This window comes from Microcebus murinus, chromosome 14, assembly GCF_040939455.1.
Source record: "Microcebus murinus isolate Inina chromosome 14, M.murinus_Inina_mat1.0, whole genome shotgun sequence".
NCBI lineage: Eukaryota > Metazoa > Chordata > Mammalia > Primates > Cheirogaleidae > Microcebus > Microcebus murinus.
Window position 1 is genome coordinate 60,078,995 of NC_134117.1, and position 21,753 is coordinate 60,100,747.

Consider the following 21,753-nt stretch of genomic DNA (forward strand, 5'->3'; position numbering starts at 1 on the left):
TGTGTGCCAAATTCACTAAGTAGCTAGAGCCAAGGCTCTAAAAAGCTTATTATATATATGGATTTGCTATGAGGGCTTAAAACGCTTTGATAGATCCCAGAATAAATGAATGCAAAAATACTGTTTATTTGATCATAACAAATGGCAATGTTGATTCTTCACAGTAATCATGTAATGATTTCTAATTTATGGTAGAAATAAAATGATAAATCTTACTGCCAGACACAGAAAGTCAAGGCCATAGTTTATGTTCCACAATTTATGGGAATATTCAGATTAGCAAGCAGTATAGACAGAAATATGAACCTTATAGGGATCCATATAACTATTCCAGGGAACTAGCCATTGCACTCTAGCTCTCCACCCATTGTTCCTCACCCAATCTTCCTTAAGACTTAGATACTCTCTAGATAGTTAAACAATATCTGGAGGAAACAAAACAATTTTAAAATAATTCCTTCATTGAAATTTGAGTCACAGAAGGAATGATGTTCCATAGAAAATTCAATCACAAAGATTTATCTAAAAATTTTCATAAAAATCACTTTGACTCATTGAATATAATTACATTATACATCTTATAAATGTAGACTCTTTAGTGAAGATATATTTCTACTGCTCTAATTTTCAGGTGATTCTACCATTTATTTCTTGACCACTAAACCAGAAATATTTCCTGGAAGTAGAGACATTTTTGTAAAGTTAACTGCTGCCTCTATGTGGATTTAAAATGGGATGAATATAACTTATTTTCTTTTAAACATTATTTTAAAGTCCTAACTTCCAGACTCTATTATCAGAATTTCTATAATTTTATTAGCAGCTGTAGTATCTCCTAATTTAGTATCAACTATGAATTTTATTAATGGGTTATTTACTTTTTCCTTAAAGAAAAAAAGTGCTCAGGTGCAGTGGTGTACACCTGTAGCTACTTGGAATACTGAGACAGGAGGATTGCTTGAGTCCAGGAGTTTGAGGCCAAGGGCAACAGTGAAAACTCATCTCAAAACGAAAAAAAAAAAAAAAAAAAGTACAAAAAAATTGCTTAATAAAATCTCATCTAGTAGCAATTCTTTTGGCAAGCACTTTGGTATAAACTTTCTCCATGACTGAATTCATTAGCCTTTTACATTAGTCTTTGTTTATCATCTTTAAACCAAGCCAATCTTTACTAATTATCTAAGGCAATTTCCCTAGAGCTTTTAGCATAATTTTTCTCTACAATTTTCCTAACCCTGTCATATTTGTCTCACTCTAACCCCATGGTATTGTTCATCACTAATACTTTTTAGAGGAATTATTGCAGTTTTTATCCTTTAGCATTTAATTTAAAAGATTTTCATCTTTAGTATTTATTGGTTCCTGTGAAACAAGATTACATAAATAGAAGTGTGATTCCTTTCTTTTATGTGTTTCTCAGTCCACAGGATCTCTTCTTTCTCTGTATATACTTTAAGCACTTACTCATGTATTATCCAGCATAGCACTCAAGACCCATCATAAGTTACCATTTCATGCTTACCCACACCTCCTTCCCCAATAATTCTTGTTCATTATAACACATCATAGCCTTTCAGTACTCTTAGCCTTTTGCCCTTATTACTTCATTAACTTTGGGTACCTTTGTAATTTCAACTTGCCAAAATTGTAAGGATTCTTCAAAGCCTAGTTCAAACATCACTTGCTTTGTGAAGCCTTCCCCAACTTCTTGTTCCTTCTGCTCTCCTACAAATATTGGTTCATAAAAGTCATATACCACTTCTCACAATGCATTAGTGAACTATGTCTCTCCTTCTAGATTTCAAGATTTATCTTTAGAACCACAATTTCTGACACAGAGTACGCACTCAGTAAAACCATACTCAATTGAATTTATTTGTGCTGTCACTTTATTGCTTTAAACATGTGTCTTGCTTCTCCAATTGGTCCTGCTTGAGATTAGAGATTCTCAGACTTCTTTAAGTTCTATATTAACTGGCATATTCTTAGCACATGATCAAGAATATTTTAACTAAAAGAAATATTAGAAAGAACACAGTTAAAAACCTCAATACATTTTACCAAATACCTTTGTTTAAATATCCATAATGATTAGTGTGACCATATGGACTGGTTTGCCCAGTACTGTCCTAGTATAAGCAATAGCATCCCCTCTTTCACTCTTGGAAGTACCTGAATTTTGATAATAAGTTATATAGTCATCCTAGTAGTGAAAGCTGCTTACTTCCTCTCAAGTACTGGACAGCTGAACAGTTCTAATTATTGTATCTTTTGCATTATGGAACGTGTAAATCACCTATTGAAAAACCATTTTTTAAAACTGTCCCTTCATTATGGGTGGGTAAGAGGTAGAGTTCTAGGACTAGAGGAAATAATTAAGAATACAGGTAAAATTTGTCATGATAAATAAATTGAATAAAAGTAAAAATGCCAAATTATTAATTTAACAAAAGAATTTGGACGATTTCTTGGACACTTTAGAATTGTTTATTAAACTAGAAAGGCTCTAAACATAAGAATTTAAAATAGCTTAATAATAGTAGAGAAAAGCTAAATAAACTTTCTGGGGCAAGACTTGGCAAAGGGGGGATAGATAGAACCTTAGAAATAATGGCTTCTATTGGGTTATTTAAAAAATTCAGTGAACGGAAAATGATGTGAGCTTCTAAAGTGGTTGAAACATCATACAGCATCTTGGTTAAGTTTTAAAAGAAATAAGGAAACAGTTAAGTCTGAATTTAAGTACAGTTTTTAGTATTCCGTGCGCAACCAGTTTATTCCTTTTAACCGAGGAAAATTTTAGCTGTTCAGTTATCTGAATCAGACTTTTCTGCTACACCTCCAAAGATTTTTATCTGAGCCAAAAACTTGCATGCAGTATTTCAGCCAAAAGAAAATTTTGCCGCCAAGTTGTAATGCTCTGAAAAATGAATTTTAGATTCTAATTGAATTTCAGAAGATACACTGACTGGGTACAAACAATAATTATTCTGGAAAACATTTGGTAATATACTTCTTTAATTAAATATCCATTTGTGTTATATTTTCAAGAGCTTTTGATTATAGAAATTGATTATTTGGAATTTTAAAAGAAGATGGATATATTCTTTATGAACCATTAACCTAATGTATACACACATATCTATAAATGTGTAGGTAAATGTCACTATCATCTAAATATCCATTCATGCATACAAAATGCATTTATAAGATATGCACATACAACTCTACATCAGAAAGTTTTCCAGCTCTAACAAATTCAAACTAAAGAGAAGTCTTAGAATTAGAGCTTATTTGGCAGAAGATCTGAGAAACACAGTTAACCAAATATGAATTAGATCATATAAGGACATTTTCTTGGGTCAAGGGGATGTATTTCTACAAGAAGCTTTATCCTACTCAAGTCTATTGGCATTGTGTAAAGACAAGGCAGCCAGTGATCCTTTAAATATACATTTTGATGTGTACTGTAAGCCAAGGCTTTTTAACTTTGGTGAAATTAATATTTTGAGCCAGATAATTCTTTGTTGGGGATGGCTGTCCTGTGCATTATAGGATGTATAGCAGCATCCCTGGCCTCTACCCACCAGATGCCAGTGGAACATCCAACTCCTCTCCAGGCCAGTTGTCACAACCAAAAATGAGGGGAAAAAATCATTCCTGATTGAAAACCATGGATGTAAGCAACATGGTATACAACATGGTATAGACTAGACTATATATTAGACTAGACTGGTATTTAAGAGAATGGGCTCTAATATGGCTACCTTTGTCTCTAATTTCAAGGGGTTCAATAAAAAACCCAATCCAGCAATTCTCAAGTGGAATATGAAGAATAGTATTCCTAAATCACCTAATGACCTTATATATTAATAACAAATAAATAAGCCCACTTTAACTTTCTCTATATTTTTCTAAACCAACTCCCATACTAAAAACAGGTAGGAAACTTTAGAAAATAAAAAAATAAAAAAGGAAAGTATGAGAGAGCTGCCAAGGTAGCTAAAACTTGGTAAGACAAGATTCCAGAGAGAAAAGAATCTTAAAGAGATAAGCTAGTATTCTAAAATTATTTTTCCCCTCAGGCATTTGCAAATTCTTGTGCTGGGTGAGAGGCTAAGAATCTGGGCAATGGGGCTATTACTGAGAAGCAAAGAAGTCAACAGAACCTTTGGCAATCTCTAGGGGTTGTGAGACAAAAATTGGAGTGTGGGACTGTCAAGGCAGTTAGAATTAAGGGTCATCCTGAAGAGGAGGGGAAAACAGTGAGGTAAGTCTGATACTCAGGGGTTTTCCTCTTGAGGGATTTGCCAAATTTGTCACATAACACAGGACAAGAAAGAAGCCAAGACACTAAGTAGAAGAACTCTAAATGGCAGAGTGGTGTTTTTGGTAGTTGTATGTTGCCAAAAAGATAAAAATTAGAGTTCCAAACCCACCAATGAGTAAGAACCCTAGTAAATACCTTAGGGTTTCAGTTGAGATTCCCAGGGAGGCTATGGTATAGGAGTGAGGGCAAATTAGAGGTAGACTGAGCCTTATAAAAACTATAACCCAAACTTGAGTTGGCTTAATTCTCGATCTATCTTTACTCTAGCTGCCTTTTACAGTAAGACAGTATCACTCATAGAAACTCTATAATATATCATGGACAATGTTTAACACTTGATAAAACATTATCAGGCAAACCAAGAAACAAACCCCAAAGAAAAGAAAACAAAAGAAAGAGACATATATACTGCCCAAAGTAATCTGCAAATTCAATGCAATCCCTATCAAAATACCAATGACTTTCTTCACAGAAACAGAAAAAACTAAAATTCATATGAACCACAAAAGATCCCTAAGAGCCAAAGCAATCCTTAGCAAAAAGAACAAAGCTGGAGACACCACACTACCAGACTTCAAAATATACTGTGAAGCTGTAGCAACCAAAACAGCATGGCAATGGCATAAAAATAGACACAGAGAACGATGTAACAAAATAGAGAACCCAGAAATTAATCCATGAATCTATAGACAACTGATTTTTGACAAAGGTGGCAATACATTCATTGGGGAAAGGACAGTCTCTTCAATAAATGGTGCTGGGAAAAGTGAATATGAAGACGAATGAAACTAGACCCCTACCTCTCACCCTATACAAAAATTAACTCAAAATGGATCAAAAATTTAAATTTAAGACCATAACTACAAACTACTAGAAGAAAACACATAGAGGAAATGCTTCAAGACGTTGGTCTGGGAAAAGATTTTATTAGTAAGACCTCAAAAGCACAGGCAACAAAAACAGAAATAAACAAATTACATCAAACTAAAAAGCTTCAATATAGCAAAGGAAATAATCAACAGAGTGAAAAGATAACCTACAGAATGGGAAAAAATATATGCAAACTACTCATCCAACAGGGGATTAATATTCAGAATATATAAGGAACTCAAACATCTCATAGCAAAAAATTAAACAACCCAATTTAAAAATAGGCAAATGATCTGAATAGACATTTCTCAAAAAAAAAAAAGATGATATAAAATGGCAAGCAAATATATTTTCAAATGCTCAACATCACTAATTATCAGGAAAATGCAAATCAAATCCACATTGTGGTATGATCTTATCCCAGTTAGGATGGCTATTATCAAAAAGATAAAAAATAAAGTGTTGGTGAGGACATGTAAAAAAGGGAACTCTTATAACCTGTTGGTAGGAATGTAAACTAGTAGATACACTGTGGAGAATGGTATGGAGGTTCCTCAAAAAATTACATATAATACTACCATATGATCTAATAATCCCACTATTGGGCATTTATGCAAAGGAAAGGAAATCAATATACCAAAGAGACTTCTGCAGCCCTGTGTTTATTGCACCACTATTCACAATAGCAAAGATATGAAATCAACCCAAATGTTCAATGAAAGACAAATGGATAAAGTAATGTGGTAGATATAAACAATTAAATACTATACAGCCATAAAATGAAGTACAGTCATCTGTGGCAACATGGATGAAACTGGAGAACATTGTGTTAAGTGAAATAAGCCAGGAACAGAAAGTTAAAGATCACAAATTCTCACTGATATGTAGAAGATAAAAAAGGCTGATTTCATAGACGTAAAGAGTAGAATGAGGATACAAGAGGCTGGAAAAGGTAGCAGACAGGGGATATAGGGAGATTTGTTAAAGGCTATAAAATTATAGCTAGATAGGAGGAATAAGTACTAATGTTCTATAGCACTGTAAGATGACTACAGGGAACAATAATATATTGTATAGTTTCAAATAGTGAGGATATCGAATGTTCTGAACACAAATGATAAATGTTTGAGATAATGGATATACTAATTCTGATCACTATATATTGCTTGTATACATTGTATGTATTGGGTACATCACTATGTACCCCATAAATATGTGCATTTTTATATGGAAATTAAAAAAATAAAATATTTTTAAAAGTAGACCTACAGATGACTAAAATATTGTAGTTTTCAGACATGGGATTTATTATTCCTAGTGTGATTAATATGTTAAAGAAATAGATGACAAGGTAGAGGATTACACTATAGAACTGGGATCAATGAAAAACAATGTAATAATTTAAAAAATGCTACTGAAGTAAATAATTCAATAGATATTTTAAAATTTAGATTGGACAAAGTAGAAGAGAGTACTAATAAGCTAAATACCAGGTCGGTACAAAATATACAGGCTGAAGCTTGAGGAAGAAAAGGATAAAAATATAAAAAAGAGGGCCAGGCACGGTGCTCATGCCTGTAATCCTAGCACTCTGGGAGACCGAGGTGGGTGGATTGCTGGAGGTCAGGAGTTTGAAACCAGCCTGAGCAAGAGCGAGACCCCCATCTCTCCTAAAAATAGAAAGAAGTTAATTGGACAACTAAAAAAATATACAAAAAATTAGCCGAGCATGGTGGCACATGCCTGTAGTCCCAGCTACTTGGGAGGCTGAGGCAGTAGGATCGCTGGAGCCCAGGAGTTTGAGGTTGCTGTGAGCTAGGCTGACGCCATGGCACTCACTCTAGCCTGGGCAACAAAGCGAGACTCTGTCTCAAAAAAAAAAAAAAAAAAAAAAAAATATATATATATATGGATAAAAGACATAGGGGATACGATGAAAAGACCTAACATATGTATAATTGGAATCCCGATTGAAAAGAGATGGGTCTAGTATCTTAAGAGATACTGGCTGAGAATTTTCCAAAATGAGAGCCATCAACTAGAGATTCAGGAAGTACTAAAAACTCCAGCAGGATAAATACAAGGAAAACCAGAATGAAGCACAAAGTTAAGGCTAAAGAAGAATTCTAGAAAGCAGCCAAAGAAAATAGAAATACATTCAAAGGAGCAAGAATAAGACTAACAGCTAACTCCTTGAACAAAAATAAGACTCCAAAAGATAATGGAAGGCCATCTGTAAAGAGCTCAAAAAATATAATTCCCAACATAGAGCTCACTGAAAAGCAAAATTAAAAATTTTCAAACAAAAACTGAGAGAATTTACACACTGAATGAAATATTAAATAAAGCTGTTTAGGCAGAGGAAAAATGATTTTAGATTAAAACACAAAAATGCAGAAAGAGAATAAAAGCAATGGTAAAAGTAAATTATTTTTTTTTTTAAGACAGAGTCTCGCTTTGTTGCCCAGGCTAGAGTGAGTGCCGTGGCATCAGCCTAGCTCACAGCAACCTCAAACTCCTGGGCTCGAGTGATCCTTCTGCCTCAGCCTCCCGGGTAGCTGGGACTACAGGCATGCGCCACCATGCCCGGCTAATTTTTTCTATATATATCAGTTGGCCAATTAATTTCTTTCTATTTATAGTAGAGACGGGGTCTCGTTCTTGCTCAGGCTGGTTTTGAACTCCTGACCTTGAGCAATCCGCCCGCCTCGGCCTCCCAAGAGCTAGGATTACAGGCGTGAGCCACAGCGCCCGGCCTGGTAAAAGTAAATTTGACTGCATAAAAATAATAGTATTTTGTCTCCACGAGGGTTTAAAATATATTTAGAATTAAGGTAACTGACAATAACACAAAATATTGTAAGGCTCTACTATTGTATGAGAAGTAGCAAAAGTTATAATTTACATTAGTAATTTATATTAAATATAAATAGACTATAATTAAAAGATAAAAATTCTGAGAATAAATAAAAAAACAAAAAATATATTCTAATGACAAAAAACATATCTTAGATTTAAGAACACAGAAAGGTTGAAAGGGATGGAAAAATATATATCATGCAAACACTAACCAATAGAAAGCTGGCATAATTATATTAATAATAGATACAATAGATATAAAGGGCAAGATGCATCATTACAGATAAAGGAGGACTTTATTTTGGGGTTTTTTTTGGAGACAGAGTCTCACTCTGTCACCTGGCTAGAGTAAAGTATAATCATCATAGCTCACAGCAACCTCAAACTCTTGGGCTCAAGTGTTTCTCCTGGCTCAGCCTCCTGAATAGCTGGGACAACAGGCATATCCTGCCATGCCTGCCTAATTTTTCTATGATTTGTAGAAACTGGTTTTCGTTCTTGCTCAGGCTGGTCTTGAACTCCTTGCCTCAAGCAATCCTCCTGCCTCACAGTCTCTCAGAGTGCTTGGATTACAGGCGTGAGCTACTATGCCTGGCCAAGAAGGACATTTCATAATTATAAAAGGTTTAATGCATCAAAAAGACATAAGAATTCTAAATTTATATACTTATAATAAGATAGGTTCAAAATATATAAAGCAAAATTTGATAGAACAAAAAAGAGAAATATACAATTCTCAACCACAGCAGGAAACTAAAAAATACCAAGCAGTTCAGGCACGGTGGCTCAAATCTATAATCCCAGCACTTTGGGAGGCTGAGGCGGGAGGATCTCTTGAGGCCAGGAATTTGAGACTAGCTTGGGAAACACAGCAAGATCCTGTTTCCATAAAGAATTAAAAAAAAATTACCCAGGTATGGTAGTGTGTGCCTATAGTCCCAGCTACTCGGGAGGCTGAGGCGGGAGGATCGCTTCAGCCCAGGAATTTGAGGCTGCAGTGAGCTATAAACATACAACTACACTCCAGCCTGGGTGACACAGTGAGACCTTGTCTCTAAAAAAAAAAAAAAAAACAGAAAAAAGAGTACATACAAAATGGACTAAATGCTGGGCAAAAGGGCAAAATTTGAATAAAATTTAAAGAATTAAAATCACTCAGTATATGTTCTCTGATGATGGTGGAATTAGATCAAAAATTAACAACAAAAAGATAATGAAAAAATCTCCAGGTATTTAGAAATTAACTAGAACTTTCTAAATAACTTATGGAATAAAGAAGAAATCACAATGGGAATTAGAAAATATTTTAAACCACAAACAATAAAAATAGGATATAACAAAATTTGCAAAATAAAAAAATACAGAAAACATTAGAAAGAAAATAAGAAACACCAGAAAATTTTTAAATGGAAAACAAATATATAAATAGACAAAATCAACAAAGGCAGAGTTAGTTCTTTATAAAACTAACAAAATTGATAAACCTTGTGGTGACCATGGAAATGTACCTCCCAGGTCTGCTGTATGGAGCATAATTGTTGCTCTGAGTCCACTACTGCATTCAAGCTGAGGCCACACTTGCCATGGATGTGGGACTGAGCACAGGAGGAATACTATGAAGACCTATTCCTGGGTGATGTGGGACTCCTGTGATGGGCAGCTTTGGATGTAGGACTCCCCACTGGCTTTGTCAAAACTTTCTTAAGTATCCTGCAGTACACTAAGCCCCTTCCTGCCCAACCTTCCTTTTCTCTCTCTCTCTCCAAGGGTCAAACTCACAACACGGTTTGACAGGTCTTTCTGCCTTCTCACATTTGATTTTCTCTCACAGATGTTTTTCATAAGACATTTCTTGAATGTCTAACCCCATCTTGGTATTTGCTTTTTGGAAAATCCAAATCAAACAAACCTTTAGAAAGAATGATCAAGAGAGAAAGAACACATATTTCTAAGATCAGGAATTAGAAAGGGAACATCACTACCGATCCAAAGGAAGATGTGAGAATACTATTAATAATTTTCTAATAATTAATTCGTCTATTTAGATGAAGTAGACAAATCCTTAGAAAAATACAACTTATCAAAATAAGCATAGAAGTAAAAAAAAACAAACCCATACATCCTATTTAATTAAATAATCTGTAATTAAAAAAAAAAATCCTACAAAGTACTCTCCAGGCCCAGATATTTTGATGGGTGAGCTCTTCCATATATTTACATAAAAATAGCATAAATCTTATATAAACTCTTCCACAACAGACAAAAGACATTTTCCAATTCACTTTATGAGGCCATCACAATATTCCTACCAAAACTAAGAAGGATGTTACAAGAAAAGAAAATTATAAGACAAACTAACAGACAAACACTGTAAAATTCCTAAACAATCATCAGATAAAATCCAATAAACATTAAAAGGATATCATGACAATGTTGGGATTATTCCAATAATGCAAAGGTGGATTACCATTCCAAAATTAATCTGTAATTCACACATTAAAAGCAAAAAATCATATAGTAATTTAGATGCACATAAGTTATTTGATAAAATTAAACACCTATTCATGATTTAAAAAAAAATCTTAACAATGACAACAAAAATAGAACTCTCAGCAAACTATTAAAGGAAAGAAATTTCTGGCCAGGTGCAGTGGCTCATGCCTGTAATCCCAGCACTTTGGAAGGCTGAGGTGGGAGGATTGCTGGAGTCCAGGAGTTTGAGACCAACCTGGACGATATACTGAGACCCCATCTCTTCAAAAAAAAATTTTTTAAATAGCTGGGTGTGGTAGCACATTCCTGTACCCTCAGCTACTGGGGAGGCTGAGGTGGGAGGATTGCTTGAGCCCAGGAATTCGAGGCTGCAGTGAACTCTGATCTGTGCCACTGTGCTCCAGCCTGGGCTGGATATATATATATATATATATGATCTTTATACCAAAAATAACAAAACAGTTTGAAAAAATTAAAGACCACAAATTAAGAGGAAAATAATGTATGGATTAGAAGACAAAATACTATAAAGAAGTACCTAGTTTCCAATTGATTATAGATTAAATATGATTTAAAAAATTCTAGTAAGGAACAGAAAAAAATGTTTTGGTGGCAATTAACAAGCTGATTCTAGAATTTATGTACAAATGCAACGGGCCAAGAAAAGCCAAGACAATCTTGAAGCAAAAAGACCAATATTACCAGTTAAAAAGACTGATTATAAACCTAGGTAATTAGGAGAGTGTGAAACTGGTAAAGGAGAATGAGAACAATGGAATAGTCTAGAAAAAGACTCACAAATATAAGGTCACCTGAAACATGACAAAGGTGTCAATGTAGTGCAGTTGAAGAAAGGATGTTCCTGTCAATGAATGATGGTGGATCAACTGGTTATTCATATGGGCAAAAGAAATGAATCATGCTCCCTATCCCATACCATATATGAAAATTTTAGATAGACTGTGCTAGTTGAAGAGTAAAAGAATAAAAGTTTTAGATTAATCACAAGGGAAAAACATTATGAATTGGACTACAATAAAATTAAGAGTTTTTTTAATCAAAAGATATCATGAAGAGAGTGAAAAGGCAAGCCAAAGCATGGGAGAAGATATATGAAACATATCTATCTAACAAAGGACTTATATGTAGACTGTAAAAAGAATTATAAATCCATAAGACAAGCCAAGATGGGCAAAAGACTTCAAGAGGAACACTATAAAAGGAGATATCCAAATGCCAGTAAGTAGATTAAAAGGAACCCTGCCTCACTATACATCAGGAAAATTCTAAATGAAATCAGTATGAGATCTATTATATACTTATCAGAAGGTAAAAATCAAAAGATAGATAGTAGCAAATACTGGTAAAGATGGATAACAATTAGAGCTGTACCTTAACATGCTGATGGGAGTGTTCACTGATACAATTCCTTGGAAATCAGAAACTGAAAAATGGAAATCTTCTGTATCATATAACTATGGTGATGGTTACATTATATGATCTTATGTATTTGTCAAAACCCATGAAACTTGGCACTAAAAAGAGTGAATTTTACTTATTGGGACAAACAAAAACAAAAACAACATCTAGGATGTGAAAAGAAATCAAAATGGAATACAAGCTCTAACAAAAGACCTTTACCTGTATTACAAAAGAATAATGTAATCACACTAAAGTGGATGGAATAAAAGAACTAACTTAAGTTACTCTGGATACCAATATTTTGTCTGGACACCATAGGAGTAAAGACAAGAAGAGCTGTAAACAAATACTATACTCTAGTAAGTATTAACATTAATAAATTGGTTTCTCACAAGGGTATGGGTAAACAGTTCAAAACTACTTTAGGATGAAATAAATAAGTAAATATATTTTAGATAATGAAAGCCAAATTTTCAATGTCAGAGGAAGAAGTTATAAATAAGGAAAGGGTGAAGACTAGAATGAACCCTGTGTTGTTGGACTGGAATAAGAGTTGTCATTATGACCTCATGGTCTTTAAATATATAAACAGACAGACAGATATAGAAATAAACATAGATGGATGTGTATACATAGGTTATTAGACACGCATATACTGCCCAGCTCTATTTGCTAAGAGGGCCTAGAAGCAATGATATTCAAGGAACAAAGAGCTTATCTGGGCTGGGCATGGTGGCTCATGTTTGTAATCCTAGCACTCTGGGAGGCTGAGGTGGACGGATTGCTTGACTTCAGGAGTCCGAAAGCAGTATGAGCAAAAGTGAGACCCGGTCCCTACTAAAAATAGAAAAATTAGCTAAGGTCCTGGTGCGCGCCTATAGTCTCCGCTTGAGCCCAGGAGTTTGAGGTTGTGGTAAGCTCTGATGACACCATTGCACTCTGACCAGGGCAAAGGGGTGACAGAGTGAGATGCTATCTTTAAAAAAAATAAGTATTTCTGGTGCCCAGATCTGGGTTTCTAAATACCATTCTTCAGTAAAAGAAACCAGGGTTCCCTGGAGAAGTGGCTGATTCGAGGACTGAGGCTGAGAAAATACAATATGAACCTGAGGCATCTTATGTTGTCAAAAAGTAGGAACGTACACACAAAAAGGATGGGCACAGAGCCAGACAAAAAGTCTACATATTGGGTGATTCCATTTCAAAATGGGGCAAAACTAATTGTTAGTAGTAGAAGACAAGATACTGGTTACCTTTGGTGGGGATAATAATTAGGATGGGGCCTATGGGGTGGCTTCTAAAGTGCCAGAAATGTTATATTTCTTGATGTGGTTGTAGTTACACAGGTGTGTCCACTTAATGAAAACTTGTACCAATTTTGCAGGCATATTACATTCCACAAACCATATGAGGTGTTCTATATTTTGATTGTGGTGGCTGTTACATGTTATTTAGGAAAATATATGTGAATTTTATTATATGTAATTTATATCTTAACAAATCTAAAGGCCCTTCAAGGCCGGGTGTGGTGGCTCACGCCTGTAATCCTAGCACTCTGGGAGGCCGAGGCGGGCAGATTGCTCAAGGTCAGGAGTTCAAAACCAGCCTGAGCGAGACCCCATCTCTACTATAAAAATAGAAAGAAATTAATTGGCCAACTAATATATATGTGTGTGTGTATATATATATGAAATTAGCCGGGCATGGTGGCTCGTGCCTGTAGTCCCAGCGACTCAGGAGGCTGAGGCAGCAGGATTGCTTGAGCCCAGGAGTTTGAGGATGCTGTGAGCTAGGCTGACACCACGGCACTCACTCTAGCCTAGGCAAGAAAGTGAGACTCTGTCTCAAAAAAAAATAAAAAAATAAAAAAAAAATATAAAATAAAGGCCCTTCAAGAAAAAGAAATCAATGCTATAATAGGGCTTCATTTGCCTAGTGTAGGCTGTCTCTCATTCTGCCTTCTAGTAGGGTCCTATTTGATAGAAAAGTAGGAGTTGAAAGAAGTCTCATTTCTTCAGGCCTGAGATCATTAAACTATATGAACCAAGCACCAAAGATATTACTTTGTCAGGAATGTGACAGTTCCACATCAGTTATTTTCGACCTGTTGGCTAATTAATTAAAGGACTTTGTCTTTTGTGGTTACAATAATCTAAAACTGTAACAGCTAATAACTTAGTTGTTTATATTCATAGATTAAGAAATATATTTTCTTTAAAATCTCATCTAGAAGAACCTTTTTCTGTAAATGTCATACACAGACATTCTAAAAGAATGCTACTCAATTTGTTCTATCCTTACCACAAGATCCCATGCCAACAAGATCATCATTTAAAATTGATTTGGCTGTAGTAGAGATAACATTTTCAAAATGATTTATATTAATATTTTGTAGCAGTAGGAGTTGGGATGATGTGCTGACATTCTTCCAACTGCTGAAATTGTTTTCCTTTAGAGTTTGCATTTTCTATTGCACACTTTCTGTGCTTTATGCCTACTAGAATTGCAAATCACATTGACCTTTTCTTAGAGTAATGGACAGCATTGAGTGTTTTCATAGAACATGAAAATGTAACTACCAGATGAGGTAACATGTTTCTCTAAGGACTTAGGAACATGAAGACAAGTAACTTCAATACACCCATTTACTTATAATGAAATGACAAAGAGCACTGTGATGTGACTATCTTAAATTATAAGCACCTCAAAGGTGAGAGAGTAAAGTAATCTGTAGGTTGCCTATTAAGAGTGAATGGGTCCTTGATACTTTTTGATGGATTGAAAGAGAGAAGCATTTACCAAGTTCTGACTTATTGAAGAACTAGATGCTTAGCTGTCTAGTTTTTTAAGGTCTGTTTTTATCATCCCATAGGATCATAGAACTTGAGGCAAGATTATCAAATCATCTTATTCAATGATTCTCAAAGTGAAAGGTGGAAGATAGACAGCATTGCTATATGACCTAAGGAAATTTTCTCAACAAATACACAACCCTACACTCCGCTTTCTCCAGACCCTATCACCTGCATTTGTATACATCTCCTTGAGGATGTATATTCTAATAGTCTTTGCAGGGATGTATCAGATTGAGGGAAAGGTGCTCTGAAGAAGACAGGGCTGCATTTACTAAAATCTCACTAGGTGATTTTGATATGACAGCATAAGTCTTCTAGTTGAAAACCTCTGACTTAATATATTTTCTCCCTTTGTGTAAAATTACAATTCAAACAGCCAGAAAGAATTTTGAAAGTATTCAGAAAAGTCTACAATTTATTTTTCAGTGGACCTATTTCATTGTTTCACTTTAAGCACCACTGTGTGAAATGTATTATTTTCAATTTAGAACAAAAGTCCTATTGCTTTTTCCAATTTTTAGTGCAGAAACTTTGAGAAATTTAAACTTTCTATAAATCTCTACATACATATGTATGTATACATGTACATATATATAAAATTTTTTACTACAACCCTTGATATAATAATGTGTTAACATATGAAGACCTCATTAACAGTTTCTGTCCAATAAGTAAAGAATTTTATAAATTTCTCTAAAGTTTATAGATAGACACAGAAATGGTTTTTTTCACTTGACTCTAATGTCACTAAACAGGTTCATTCAACATTTATTAAAAGGATCAAATTGGACAGAGTCATCTTTTCTTTTCTGCCTTCATCCCTAGCATCTTATTCTGGTTGTTTTGATATGTTTATTTTTTTAAATTGTGATAAAATATACAAAACATAAAATTTGCCATTTTAACCATTCTTGAGTATACAGCTCAGGTGCCATTAAGTACATTCATATTGTTCTACAGTCATCACCACCATCCATCTCCACAATTTTTTTCATCTTGCAAAACTGAAACTTTGTACGCATTAAACAATAACTGCCTGTCCATCCCTTCCCCAGCCCCTGGCTGCCACCACTCTAACTTCTGTCTCTATGAAGTTGACTACTCTACGAATCTCCAATAAGTGGAATCATATAGCATTTATCCTTTTGCATCTGGCTTATTTCACTTAGCATGTCTTCAAGATTCATCCATGTTGTAGCATGTGCCAGAATTTCCTTTTTAAGGCTGAATAATATTCCATTGTATGTATATAACACATTTTGTTTATCCATTCTTCTGTTGATGGACACTTGGGTTGTTTTCATCTTTTGGCTACTGTAAATAATGCTACTATGAACATGGGTGCACATATATCTGTTCAAATTCCTGCTTCCAATTCTTTTGGGCATATAACTAAATGTGGAATTGCCCAGTCTGTTACTCTTAATACTCTCCAGTTTTGGAACTCAATTAGCCTGAGAGCACTGAAACAATGATTGATATGTGACATAACCTCTGGCTGGATGGTAACCCAATCTGAAAGAGGAGTGACCAATAAAACAGGGTGAATGGAAAAGACTTTAGATTCACAGACAATTTAAATAAGAAGAATTTAAAGAATTAAATTTTTATAATAAGGGAAAGTGGTTTATAGATACCATATCTCAAAAGGAGAGAGATCTATAGTAAAATTCCAAGGAAACTGATTTTGTTACATTATTGCTAAATGCCACAAATTTAACAGTCAGATCATTTAAAAATACTACAGTGTGAAGTTTAAGGCACAATGATTCCTAATTAGTGTTTTAATAAGTGTGTTAGCACTGCCTTGTGCCATTCTGGAATGTCACTTATGGCAAATTAAGGGACACTTTCTTTCCCTATTTTCCATTAGTATTTTAATGCTAGGAGGTGGGAAAAAGCTGATCCATATTCAAGAGGAAAGGAGGGAAAACAATAACAAATTGGCATCTCTTCTGTGAATTGCCCCACAGGCCAAGCATTTTTATGTTCTTAATCATTATTAAATGACTTAACATGACACCCAGAGCCTGGCGAATGATTGCATCCTGACATGAGAACGAATTACAAATGAAATGAAAGATCAAGCCGTATTAGAGGACTGCCTCTGGGAAATGAAAATCTTTAATTCTCTTTTATTATTGACATTTATTTGGCTGCCATGAATAACAACATAGCAAAGAGATTCAGCTATGCTTGTGCACTGAATAGCTTATCCCAGGGCTCAAAACTGCATTAACATTTATCATGTTTGCTTTTGTAGCTGACACCACTGAACAGATTCTCTATCCATCTTGTATTTATCATGCATTGCAGATATAGTGCATCCTCTAATTTAAGTTCATTTTCATATGGTAGGAACAGCAAAGATTAGCCAGTGTCTTTCCTCAAATAAATTCCTGCTTGTAAGCATTCCTAAGAATGGTTTAATAGATTTAATAAAGAATAAAATGAGTTCACAAAGAAATTCAGTCACAGGATGGGGAGGCTAATTTTCAATTTTGGGAAAATTGTGCAAATTCACAATGACACTTGTATGGTATGTATATCTGGAATATATAAAGCCTTAAAATGAATGTTTCCATAAAGAAAAACCAAATAGTATTTTATGAATCTGAAGGTAGTACTACAGTTCTTATAAGAAGCCTGCATGTTTTTCACTTTTTTAAACTGCTCATTTCTAAGACAGGAATAAGGCCACATACAGGAAGAGACAGCAATTCAGATAGTTTACATCAATGCATGGATATCCTTTCAAAGTTCATTTCTTTTCTCTCTTATGCAAATTAACAACATGGCTTTTCCTGCCATAACAATAAAAGATTACATGGTACCTAGTGCCTTTGCTTACATGATTCTCTTTGACTGGAGTGCCCTCCTTTCTTAAAATCCTTTCTAGAACTTAAGGCTTAGCAAGGATATCAATGTATCTTGGGAAAGCCACTTAACAACTCTGAATCTTGTTTGAAAAATTATTTTTAACTTTTCTTTCTTTGTAATGCTTTAATTATAGATATTTCAAACATATACACAAGTGGAGATAATAACATAATGACCTCCCATATAGCCACTGCCCAGTTTCAACAATTAATTCATGACCAGTCTCATTTCATCTATACCATTACTTTATTCTCACTGAATTATTTTGAAACAAATATTTTTTTAAGTGAATCTCTGAATATTGCTTTTAACTATTCTAAAATAAGAGAGTTGATCTATAGTATCTATGTATCCCACAACATCATGCTGTAAACCTTAAATATACACAATAAAATTTATTTTTAAAAAGAAATAAGTAAAGTAAGAAAGTTGGAATGAATTACTTCTAGGGTCCCCAAATACAATATTTCATCTTAGATACTTTTCAGGCTTTATATCTAATCCAACAAAAATGTACTGCATATTCACTGTAACATCTTTCTTCAAGCTTTAGTGATCTCCTCCAAGTCAATACAACCCATACAGCTTACACTAATAAATAAGTATAATTATACTTGACTTTGTACTCATATTTTATGTGTATGAATTTCATTTCCCAGTTAAATCTTTAAGACTCATTTCTTATATATTTCAGTGTTCACCAGAGTACTGAACAAACACAAAGGGTAATATTAATAATTGCTACCATTTACAACACTTATTAATTAATTAACTGATTGGTTTTAACCTGGATGGTTCAGACAGAATTAAAAGGGTTATATTTTGGCTTTAATAGTAGGTAGCAGCATATAAACAGTATTAATCATTTTAATCAATAACATGTTTGTTTATTAGAAAAGATTCCTGTTTTGCGAGTGCTATAAAATAGATGGCTAAGTAAAAGCAAAAATGAAATTTTCTTCTTGAAGGAAAATCTGAGGAAGTTAACTTATTTCTGGATTTTATTTATTCATAATTGAGTAAATTTATTTCATTCTAGCACAAGTATTTTATTAGTAAGATATATTCTTTTTTTCAGGAAAGACATTTCTTGACTGAAAAAAACCTCAAAAATTTCAAAGTAAATAAACTATAAACTATATCAAAGTGATTTTATTCAATTGAATTTAAATAAACTATCTTCTTGAAAATGAAATCTTTGCTACTTAGAGGGTAGGAATATTTAGTAAAAAATTATAAAAGGTACATTGCATTGAATATATTATAATAGAAAGAATACAGAATTTTTCTTATAAATGATTAATCTCTATAATACTGGATTTCTCACACTGTTCCCACATGTACCTGTAGCCATTATGGTGTCATCTCTCCCTTGGGTGAAGATCACAATTCTCTGCCTCTTTGAGTTCGCCTTTGGCAGGGCTTGCGTCTTTTTGGCTATCTCTTTAATGTCTTTAGTCTATTAATAAAAAGGAGGAAAAAATTTTCATAACCAGTATAGCAAAATATAACTTTATTAGATTAACACCTAACATCTATTAAGAGAGTTTTAAAAATAAAGTTAATCAAATACAAAAATAAACAGAATAGTACAATAATGTCTAAGAAACCTATCATCAATGCAAACATTTGAAATTTATGATGAATCTTATTTCATCTATACCCTCACCCACCTGCCTTTCCTATTATTCTGAAGCAAACCCAAAGTACTATATAATTTTATCTATAAATGTTTTAGTATGTATTTCTAAAAGGTAATGACTTTAAACACAACCATATAACTATTATCATTTTTAAAAAAATGGCCAGGCATGGTGGCTCACACCTATAATCCTAGCACTGTGGGATGCTATGGTGGGAGGATGGCTTGAAGTCAGGAGTTTGAGACCAGCCTGAGCAAGAATGAGACCCCATCTCTACTAAAAAATAGAAAAAAAATGAGCTGAGTGTGGTGAGTGCCTGTAGTCCCAGCTATTTGGCAGGCTACTTGGAAGGCTGAAGCAAGAGGACTGTTTGAGCCCAGGAGTTTGAGGTTACAGTGAACTATGATGATGCCCCTGTAGTCTAGCCTGTGCAACAAAGCAGAGTCAGTCTCAGAAAATAAAAAAAAATTCCTTAATAATAGCAAATGTCCAGTTTTCAAATTTGCAATTAAGGAAGGGTTTCTAAAGAGAGGAATATTTAATTATTTTAGAGGTTTATGTAGCATAATTATGCTGACTTTGGAAATAATACAGTTGCTAAAATGCCAAATGTTTGCAAAGAACTAAAATAAGAGAAAGAAATACTATCCCTTTCTGACACTGGATCCCCACCTCTCACCTCTCACAAAAATCAACTCATGATGGATAACAGACTTAAACCTAAGGCATGAAACCTTAAGAATTCCAGAAGAATATGTTGGAAAAACTCTTATAGAAATAGGCCTAGGCACAGAATTTATGAAGAAGACCTCCAAAGCAATCACAGCACCAACAAAAATAAATAAATGGGACCTGGTCAAATTAAAATGCTTCTGCACAGCCAAGGAAACTATCATTAGAGCAAATGGACAACCTATAGAATGAGAGAAGATATTTGCTTTCTACATATCCAATAAAGGGCTGATAACAAGAATCTATACAGAACTTAAGAAAATCAGTAAGAAAAAAATCAAACAACCCCATCAGTAAATTAGCAAAGGACATGAACAGAAACTTTTCAAAAGAAGACAGAATAATGGCCAGCAAACATATAAAAAAGTGCTCAACATTTCTAATCATCAGGAAAATGCAAATCAAAACTACAATGAGATATCACCTAACTCCAGTGAGAATGGACTTTATCAAAATTCCCAAAACAACAAATGCTGGCGTGGATATGGAGAGATAGGAACACTCTTACATTGCTGGTGGGACTGCAAATTAGTATAACCCCTGTGGAAAGTAATTTGGAGATACTTCAAAGAGCTAAAAATATAAATACCATTTGATCCAGCAATCCCACTACTAGGCATCTACCCCCCAAAAAGACATTCTATAATGAAGACATCCGCACTCAAATGTTTATGGCAGCACAATTCACAATTGCAATGATGTGGAAACAACCTAAGTGCCCATCAATACATAGTGGATTAATAAAATGTGGTATATGTGTACCATGGACCACTACTCAACTACAAAAAACAATGGTGATCTAGCACCTCTTATATTATCCTGGATAGAGCTTGAGCTCATCCCTCGAAGTGAGGTATCACAAGAATGGAAAAACAAGTACCACATGTATTTGCCAACATATTGGTACTAACTGATCAACACTAAGGTGCTCACATGGTAGTAATATTCACTGGATGCTGGTAAGGTGGGGAGGCTGGGGATGGGTAAACTCACGACTAATGGAGGCAGAGCACACCGTATGGGAGAACAGCACGCTTGTAGCCCTGGTTTGGGCAAGGCAAATGCATTACATGTAACTAAAATGTTTACACTCCCCTTAATATGCAGAAGTAATAAAAAAAAGAGGATAAAGTTAAAAAATTATAAATTAATTGTCAAACCTTGATGCTGTTTTTCATACCACATAAGCCATGAAGTTTTATATAATAAATGTTCTCGAATCTTGTAATCTAACTCATAAGCTAAAAGTTTTCAACCATTTCAGAGAATTTAAAAATCCATTCCTGCATTCAGCCGGCCTCTAAAACTGTCCATGGTTTGGGGTTTGTTGGTAGTTTGCTCTATCACTGTGCAAAGTTTCAAATAGTTATGGAGAAGATATACCAGATGGGAAACACATATGAGAGGGAAAATATATCTGAGTGGCATAAATAAAGGCTATATAGGAGAGAAAAAACAGGATATATAGGAGAGGAAAATTTAGGTAAGCAAAGCAGACAAGTCATGGTGGTTTACAACAGTTACAAACAGTATCAGAAACTATGACATTTTTAAAAGTATGACAATCTGTTGTGAAATATTTGTATGTTGTTTGTTCACTAAATACTTAAGAAATTCCAGATAATGTATGAAACTAACCTTCTAATACACCTAATATGATGATTTCCAG

The 21,753-nt window shown here is 34.2% G+C and overlaps 1 protein-coding gene across 2 annotated transcripts in view; it reads right to left on the bottom strand.

Annotated features, from left to right (window-relative positions):
• Window positions 1-21,753, bottom strand: part of ADK (adenosine kinase) — a 519,384-nt gene that overhangs the window by 75,285 nt on the left and 422,346 nt on the right. For both annotated transcript variants that reach the window (XM_012759893.2, XM_012759894.3), the window contains exon 9: window positions 19,054-19,168. In XM_012759893.2, coding sequence (XP_012615347.1) covers window positions 19,054-19,168 — 115 coding nt within the window. The remainder of the gene's footprint in view (window positions 1-19,053; window positions 19,169-21,753) is intronic.